We start from the raw sequence: 9168 nt of genomic DNA, 5'->3' as shown, positions 1-9168 counted from the left end.
CAGACTCACACCCGAGTGGGCTCACTCCAACACCAGTACCATAGACACCCCAGCACCGCCTTGCCGGTACCGAGCTTGGTCCAGCCGCCCAAATCCAGCCGCCTCACGCCGAGCCGGGGTTCTAGGCACTCGCAGCCGTGGTCGCCACAGCGCGAGGTACAATGGCCCTGCCAGGCTGTCCGGCCCGCAGGGCACCGGGGTCGCTCAAAGGAAGGCGGCGCGGGTTCCAGGATGCGCGCCGGGCCAGCCGGGCTGGGCGGGACGGTTGAGCGCCGGGCCCCGGTGTCCTGGCAACGGGTAAACAATGCGCGGCCCCGCCCCCCGCCGCGCGCCCCCTGGCGTTTGGACTCCGGGCCGCCGGCGTCCGCCCGCGTGTCCCTCCCTGCTTGGTGCTCGCTGCGCGTCTGCAGCCTGTGACCTCGGGGCCTCCGTGCGGCGGGTGCTCGAGCCCGGCGTGGCGGCAGCTCGGTGGCTCGCAGCCCACAAACCACGCCGGAGGCAGCCGGGTTGAGAGGCGTGGGGAGGCCCCGGACCTGCGGCGGTTCTTCGCGGAGAGCGAGGGAGAAAGCCGGGTGCGCGGCAGGAATGGGCGCGGGGACGCCTCCCCTAGGCGATACGGAACACTGGGGGCGCTCTCTTCATTTCAGGATTGGGAATACATGCCACACTCACCTGCTCAACTGAGAAAGGAGTTACCATGGTAATACATGCCTTTTCTAACGAATAAGAGATTCCGAGGCTCTTGCTGAATGAGTGTCACACCGTCTGCCTTGTGGAATCAACCTTTAGAGGGATTTGTCTGTCCACGCCACGAGGTTGGCACCTTCACCTCCGCGCGTTGAGGGTGGTGTCCAGCCCAGCGATCTGAACACTTGGGTAAAGATGAGGGGGGGAGGGTTCCCCGGTGGTCTGCGCTGTGGAGGACTGCAGCATCCGAACCAGGCTGAGCCCGCTACGAGTTGGTTGGTTTTAGTTCCTGGGTTCTGTTGAGCCACTTATTTTCACCCAGAAGATGGTTTACGAGTCAAATAGAGGCTGGTCACGTGGTGTGGAACCCCTGGTCGCCAGCAGGGACTGGCCAGGGACTTAGCTGCTGCTGCCGCTGCCCTGGTCCTGTGCGGGGTTCTTATCTGTGGATTTGAAAAATGAGCCCAGCCCGGGCCGGTGTAGCTCAGTGGTTCAGCCTTGACCCATGCACCAAGAGGTCGCAGGTTGGATTGGCCCTCAGGACACATGCCCGGCTGGTGGCTCAATCTCCAGTAGGGGGCATGCAGGAGGCAGCGGATTGATGTTTCTATCTGTCTCTCTCTTTCCCTTCCTCTAATAAAATCAATAAGAATATATTTTTAAAATAAATTAATTAATTAATTAAAAATGAGCCCAGGTGCGGCCTGGACCGCTGGCTAATTTTAAGGAATTCCAGTTTAAGGAAAGGCTTTGGAGGAGACGTTTTATGTAAAATATGTTTGCATTTTTAAAAAATGTATTTTATTGATTTTTTTACAGAGAGGAAGGGAGAGGAATAGTGAGTTAGAAACATCGATCAGCTGCCTCCTGCACACCCCCCCACTGGGGATGTGCTTGCAACCAAGGTACATGCCCTGACCAGAATCGAACCTGGGACCCTTCAGTCCACAGGCCGACACTCTATTCACTGAGCCAAACCGGTTAGGGCAAATATTTTTGCATGTTATGCCCAGGAAAACTTGCAACATCCTTCATCTCACCTCCATGTCATTGGCTCACACGTTAAACCTCAAACTTAAAACCTCCATTTTCAACTTCCAGCTGGATCCAACTTCCAGCTGGATCTCTCGCTTCCAGAGAGCCTTTTCAAATTGTGTTAAAAATCCAGCTCTTTTAAACACTGCCTTCTCTGGCCTCATTGGCACGTTCCAATAGCACGTTCATCCTTCTGGCCTCAAACACAAGCTTTCCTACTCCTCAGCCTTCATCCACTTCCCTGCAACCTGCTTCCCATCCTAACTGCCACTGGTTGTCAGGCCCTCTTTGCCATCTGCCTGGATTCTGGCAGCAGCCTATGTCCAGGCGTTACCCAGGGGTTCTCCATCTCCTTTGTCCTCGCTGTTCTGAGCTGGTTTCCATATTAGACCAGTAACCCAGGCCCAATCCAGGCCGATGTGTGCCCACCCAGGGCCTGGCCCTGAGGGAGGCAGCCAGAGGACTGGGGTCCTGCCCTTGGGTTGTGGGCTCGAGCCCCAGTGTGGGGCATGCAGGAGGCAGCCAATCAATGATTCTCTCTAATCGTTGATGTTTCTATCTCTTTCTCTCCCTCTCCCTTCCTCTCTGAAATCAATAAATATTTTAAAAAATAGAATGTACTAGTTGACCCAAAAAATATTTTAAAAGAAATGCCTTAACAGTTTATTTTTTAAAGAAGAACATTGATTTGTGTATTTTTTATCATTTTTTTTCTTCTTTATATATTTTTATTGATTTCAGAGAGAAGAAGGGAGAGAGAGACAGAGAAACATCAATGATGAGAATAATTGATTGGCTGCCTCCTGCACACCCCATACTGGGGATTATGCCCACAACCGAGGTATGTGCCCTTGACCAGAATTAAACCCGCAACCCTTCAGTCCTTAGGCCGGTGCTCTATCCACTGAGCCAAACCAGCTAGGGCAACAATTTATTTTTTAAGAAATATGTTTTTATTGATTTTTAGAGAGAGGAAGGGAGAGGAAGAGGGAGATAGAAACATTCATGTGAAAGAGAAACATCAATCAACTGCCTCCCGCCCCTACTGGGGATCGAGCCCGAAACCTGGGTATGTGCCCTGACCGGAATCGAACTGATGACCTCTTGGTGTATGGGACGACGCTCAGTCCACTGAGCCACACTGGCAGGGCTGAAGAATTTATCAGTTTGTTCTTTTACAAATGTGCTTTCCATGTCATATCCAAGAAATCTTTGCCTAACCCAAGGTTTTCTCCTCTATTTCTTCCAGAGTTTTTTTAGTTTCTGTTTCTTATTTAGCTCTATGAGCCATTTTGAGTTAATTTTTGTATATGGTGCAAGTATGGATTGAGGTCCATTTTTTTGCAAGTTGATATTTATTGTTCCATCTACATTCATTAAAAAGTTACCCTTGCTCCACTGAATTGCTTTGGCACTTTTGTTGAAAATCAGTTGTTCCTATATGTGTGAATCTACTTCTGGGCTCCAGTCTGTCCCATTGATCTGTTTGTCTCTTTTTTATTTATCTATTTTAATATATTTTATTGATTTTTTACAGAGAGGAAGGGAGAGGGATAGAGAGTTAGAAACATCGATGAGAGAGAAACATCGATCAGCTGCCTCCTGCATACCCCCTACTGGGGATGTTCCCGCAACCAAGGTACTTGCCCTTGACCGGAATCGAACCTGGGACCTTTGAGTCCGCAGGCCGACGCTCTATCCACTGAGACAAACCGGCTAGGGCTGATCCGTTTGTCTCTTGACACCAATACCATACTGTCTGGATACTGTAGCTTTATAATAATTCTTAAAATAAAGTATTAGCCCTTCAACTTTGTTCTTCTTTTTCAATATGAAAATTCAATTTCCATATGAATTTTAGAATCTTCTACAAAAAGATGAGAACTCTGAATAAAAGTGTCAACCCTCTATCTTGTGTCCTTTGCATTTCCATATGAATTTTAGAATCAATTTGCCAATTTCTATAAGAAGATGAAAACTGTGAATAAAAATGCCAAACTTTTGTGTGAATTTTAGTTCTCAAACCTTTTTAGAGATCAAAATACGTTTTCTCCAGTGATTCCAGGTATGTCAAGTATGATTGACATGCAAGAAAAGTATAAAGTCGTTTAAAAAAAGCCCGGTCCCCAAATCTTTAAGAGCTTATGGTCGTACATTCCCAGGGGCAGATTTTATCAGGAGGTGCAGTTGTCTTCCGGTTTTCAGATCGTTTCTTTTCATGTGGATTTCATCACACAAGCCAGGCCTCTGTGTTACAAGATGCTTCTCTTCTTCGTTCCTGGGTTTTGTGTCTAGGAATGCACTCCATTTCACTTAACAAAAGTATGTTTTAGTGTTTTTAACACATCAACTATGTTTCTCTTTGTTTGGCTCGGGACATTTTTAAGATGCTATGCTATGAACAGAGCATCTATTTTACCCGAATATTTAGCCCTTGCAGGTGTCCTTAATAACGTATCCATTCCTCTGCTTTCCCTTGCCCAGAACAGACACTTTCTAAATAATGCACTTCCAGCTGTTATTTTCTGAGTGGTGGGTCATAGGACATAGAGAAGTCACCTCAGCTCTGTGCAGCTCTAGCAGAACTCCGGGCATTGTATATTCCCAGGTTCGGGTAGTAACCTTCCTTTTCCCAACATGCATTGGCCTGGCAGTGCAGTTGTGGCAAAAACACAGGCACTGAGCCTGGTGGGTGTCGGTTTGCCATGATTTTGCTGAGCTGAATAATACCTACTTCCCTTGATATCCGTCTCTGAGAATTAGCTGTGGTAAAGCGATGGCATTAGTCATTTACTGAGTGCTTGCTTACGCGGTGCTAAGTGCCTTATATTCATGTCTTAGTCCTCATGGCTGCTTAGTCCTCATGGCTGGAGATTACCACATAACAAGTGCCAAAATATATCTTGACATCCTGATTATCAAATGTTTTTCGTTTAACTTTTAATATGAAAGTTTCCATACATACACAAAAATATAGTAGTAAAATGATTATTTACAAATTATTAGGGTTTTGCCACATTTGCTTCATCTGTCTTTTAGGGGTGGAAGCTGCAGTATTTTAAAGCAAATCTTGCCCTAGCCAGTTTGACTCAGTGGATAGAGCGTCGGCCTGTGGACTGAAGGGTCCCGGGTTCGATTCCAGTCAAGGGCATATACCTCTGTTGCAGGCTTCTCCCCGATCCAGGCCCTGGTCCGGACGCATGCAGGAGGCAACCAGTCGATATGTTTCTCTCACACTGATATTTCTCTGTCTTTCCCTCTCTCTTCCACTCTCTCTAAAAAATCAATGGAAAAATATCCTGGGGTGAGGATTAAAAAAAAAAAAAAAAAGCAAATCTCACCCTGCCAGTGTAGCTCAGTGGCTGAGCGTCAACCTATGAACCAGGAGGTCACAGTTTGATTCCGGGTCAGGGCACATGCCCAGGTGACGTGGGCTCAATCCCCAGCGTTGGGTGTGCAGGAGGCGGCTGGTCAATGATTCTCTCTCATCATTGATGATTCTATCTCTCCCTTTTCCTTCCTCTCTGAAATCAATAAAAATATTTAAAAAAAAATAAAATAAAGCAAACCTCAGGCCTCCTTTTATTTCATGCCTACTGATTTTAATGTGCCTCTCTGAAATGTGTAAACATTTTTTGCATGACCCAGTGCCAATATCAGACCTAATAGAATTAATAATTTCTCAATATTATCAAATTTCCCCAAGTACCTAAAAAAATGTCTTTTTACAGGTTGTTTGTTCCAATCAGAATGCACACAAGAGCCATGGCTGGGTAGCTCGGTTGGTTAAAGGGTTCTCCTGATAAGCCAAGGCTGCAGGTTCCATCTCCCGTTAGGGCACATAAAGAAGCAACCAATGAATGCACAAATAAGTGGAACAAATAGATCTCTCTCTCTCTCTCTCCCTCTCTCTCTCTCCTTCTCTCTCTCTAAAAAAAAATAATAAAAAAAATAGAATGGCAACAAGGTCCACACATGCATTAGGTTGGGTTTCTCTTAATCCAGAGGTGCTTCGTATACAGTTGGTGAATTACATGGCCGGTGTCTTCTCCCCCACGCCATGCACAATTTTTGGTTCTTACAATTTTTCCTTTTAGGAATGTATTTTTTCTTAAGTTCAATGGGATATGTTGAAAATTATGTCAAGGTTATGAAAACTAATGTTGCCCCATGTATATACTTGTCTTTGAAAGCCAGGTAAAGGGAAAAGAGGAAAAGGCCGGGGCAAGTCCCGCGGGAAGAAGCAGAAGAAGCAGGAAGTGGACATCCTCAGCCCGGCGGCGATGCTGAACCTCTACTACATCGCCCACAACGCGGCCGACTGCCTGCACCTGCGGGGCTTCCGCTGGCCAGGGGACCCCAAGGCAAAGAAAGGGAAGAACAAGACTTAAGTGGCAGCGTTTCACCAGCACACATCTCTCCCACAGAGAGCAGGATCGGGAGCGGAGAAGGCAGGGTAACACAACTGTTGCAAGCAAAGTGGACTTGCTAAAGGCAACTTGAGATGGCAGCTTTCTGTGGCAGGGAGTGGTAAAGAGAGGCATTTCACTTCCTCAGCTCAGTCCGGCTATGGTTAGCCAGTCTGGTTCTTCAGAAGTTAAGGGGGAAGAGACTGAGTAGGACTTAAAATAGTCACTACAATCCTGGATCAGAATTAAACCTTGCTCTCAAAAGGCAGTTCTAACCCGCGTGTGTTTTCTTTCGCCAACGCGGCTTTGTCATTTAGAGACGACGGCGAAAAGCACAGGATTTGCTCGCGAGCGTGCTCCTTGTGGGCACTGTCTCCTTTCCCTGTCTTTTTCGGGAGAAATGATACGTATTTTGTTTTTATAGTGTTGTTCTCAGCAGTCTCACTCCTGCCTGATTCTAATTGGCCACAGACGCCGGCGGAGACGGAGGCGATCACGCCTGCTCTGACCTGGGTAGGGCATAAACAGCCTCAGAGGCACCCGCACCCCTCTGTTCTGCATCACCCGACTCTTCTGCTCTTTTTCTGCACCCTTACATCTTCTGGCCACCTCTGCGGGCTTTCTGTTACACTCAGCTGACCGGAGTTACGGAACTGGTGCCAGAAATTTGCCACGGGCATCCTATTGATGCTATAGGATCTCCCTAGCCTGGGCAGAGACACTTAGGAGATAAAGCTGTAGTTCTTCCTCCTCAAAGATCTAAAAGCCCCAAATGTGAAACTAGGAAGGGAAGGCGTTTTGAAGCGTAAGCACCATCTCTGAACCACCCAGCATCCACCCCTGCCTCCTGCTCTGCCTTCCTGGCACGTCTTGCCGCTTCCCCCATGCGGACACCTGCACTGCTGTCTCCTCTCACATCTCTGGTTCCTCGAAGCATCACCTGTCCAGGCGTGATCTAGTTTGTCTGAGTTACTTAAAACGGTGCTGCAGGTTACTCGGTGAGGGTCTCAAAGATTCACGTCGCCGGCTAAAGCAGGCTGCAACCCAGGACTCAGGATTTCTACGTATCCGAGAAGAAGGGAAATCACAGGAATCTTGTACCAGGGAAGTGGGGGGCTCACAACCCACGTGAGTTAGTTGGGGATGACATTTGTGTAGCTGCACCGTCTGTGCAGACCCAGGGTGTGCCCTTGGCTAGTTGCCAGAGGCGCCCTCGCTCTGGTGAAGGTTGGCGTTCCTCTTCACCTGAAGGGGGCCCTCCGCCCACAGGCTCTGGGAATGGGGAGCACCTTCCCACACGTCTAGCGACTGCTGGACTGTGTCTAGTGGCGTCTGTGTGTGAGCACACTAACTAGTTCAGTCCTCCTCAAAGTGGAGTGTGCACCCAGTCATCTGGGGGGCTTGCCAAAGCGCACATTGTGGGCCCCCCCGCCCCCCCCCGCGCCCCCACCCCCTTCCCGCAGGAAGGTTCTGCAGCATCCGGAGCACTTTGCCTTTATCGAGTGCCAACCCCCATCACCGTTCTTACCCTCCCTCTCTGGACCTCGCCTTCAGCAGGTGACCTGATCTGCCTTTTAGGGGAAAGTGTCCCTACCCCGCTCGTTTCTGAGTCTAGCTCCTCCTCTGTAAGGGCACAGGAAGAGTTCAAAACAGAACCAATTTCAGCCCTAGCCGGTTTGGCTCAGTAGATAGAGCGTTGGTCTGCAGACTGAAGGGTCCCAGGTTTGATTCTGGTCAAGGGCATATGCCTGGGTTGCGGGCTTGATCCCCAGTAGGGGGCATGCAGAAGGCAGCCGATCAATGATTCTCTCTCATCAGTGATGTTTCTATCTCTCCCTCTCCCTTCCTCTCTGAAATCAATAAAAAAATTTTTTAAATATTCAAAACAGAACCCGTTTCTTACTGAAGTCTCCTCTCTGTGGAAGGTTCTTCCTTAGTCCAGTCCCCCAGCCCTACAAGGCTCCCAAGGGGCAGTTCACCATGTGACCATCCCTGACCCGGCGCCTTCATTCCTCCAGCCCTGTGGGGCTGACCACCAGCACATATAACCCAGGGACCGTATTCAGCCATGCGCCCCACTCTGCAAGCACAGACACAGGCACAAAGCTGCCCCGAGGCCCCCCTGCCCCAGGGAAGGTGAGGCCAAAACCAAGAAAGCAGAGAAACCATTAGTGGAACTTTAAGAGCTGACAGCTGAACATTGTTTTTATTTTACATTTGAAAATGAACTTATTGTAAACATTTCCAAACTCACACGAGTAGAAAGGAGTGCAACAAACCTCCCAGCTCTGACACCGTCTCACATTTAGCCTTATTCATCTACGACCCCTACTTCTTTCTGTAGCAGGTTAAAGCAAATCGCGTACCTGTCATTTTTTCCCTGAACACTTCCGTATCCTACCATCCCAAACAGGTAATTTTACACTCGAACTCTCCCATATATGGGGATATGTTCATATCACCATGTAGGAAAAAGCCCAAGAATACACCAAATATGTCAAAATGTTGTCAGAGCGGCTCTCCAGACTTTCAAGCCCGCTCTCTGCGCCAGCTGCTTCCCGCAGCCCGGAAAAGGGAGGCGCTTTCCCTGCTTAAAAAGCGCGGGTAGGGCTGGCTGAAGTCTGGGGGCAGGTCTGAAAGGAGATGTGTGGAACAGAAAGAATGGCACGTTCATTCATTCATTCATTCATTGGATATTTATCGAGGGTCTGTTCTGTGCCAGGCCCTGGGGTGACAGCAATGAGGCCAACAGTTTTGAGGCGGAGGGGGTGTGTGTGTGTGGTCACTAGTGATATGGTAACATATACTAGCAACTGTCCAACAGAATTTTCTGAGACGATGGAAATGTTCTATATTTGTGCTGTCCAGCACGATAGCCACAAACCACATGTGACTAGTGAAGCCTGAAGGGCTGGGATATTTTATTTTATTTTATTTTATTTTATTTTATTTTATTTATTTTATTTTATTTTATTATTATTTTATTTTATTATTATTTTATTTTATTTTATTTTTTATTTTATTTTATTTTATTTTA

At 48.0% G+C, this 9168-nt stretch overlaps 1 protein-coding gene across 1 annotated transcript; it reads left to right on the top strand.

Annotated features, from left to right (window-relative positions):
* The first annotated feature begins 320 nt into the window (after positions 1–320).
* SMKR1 (small lysine rich protein 1) lies at positions 321–6399 on the top strand. Its single transcript, XM_028129038.2, has 2 exons — positions 321–700; positions 5916–6399. The coding sequence occupies exons 1-2, from the start codon at positions 698–700 to the stop codon at positions 6111–6113; spliced, it is 201 nt and encodes a 66-aa protein (XP_027984839.1). The 5' UTR covers positions 321–697; the 3' UTR covers positions 6114–6399.
* The last annotated feature ends 2769 nt before the right edge of the window (positions 6400–9168 follow it).

This window comes from Eptesicus fuscus, chromosome 14 (genome assembly GCF_027574615.1).
Source record: "Eptesicus fuscus isolate TK198812 chromosome 14, DD_ASM_mEF_20220401, whole genome shotgun sequence".
NCBI lineage: Eukaryota > Metazoa > Chordata > Mammalia > Chiroptera > Vespertilionidae > Eptesicus > Eptesicus fuscus.
The sequence above is the reverse complement of the archived record's forward strand: the minus strand, read 5'-3'. Positions and strand labels throughout refer to the sequence as shown.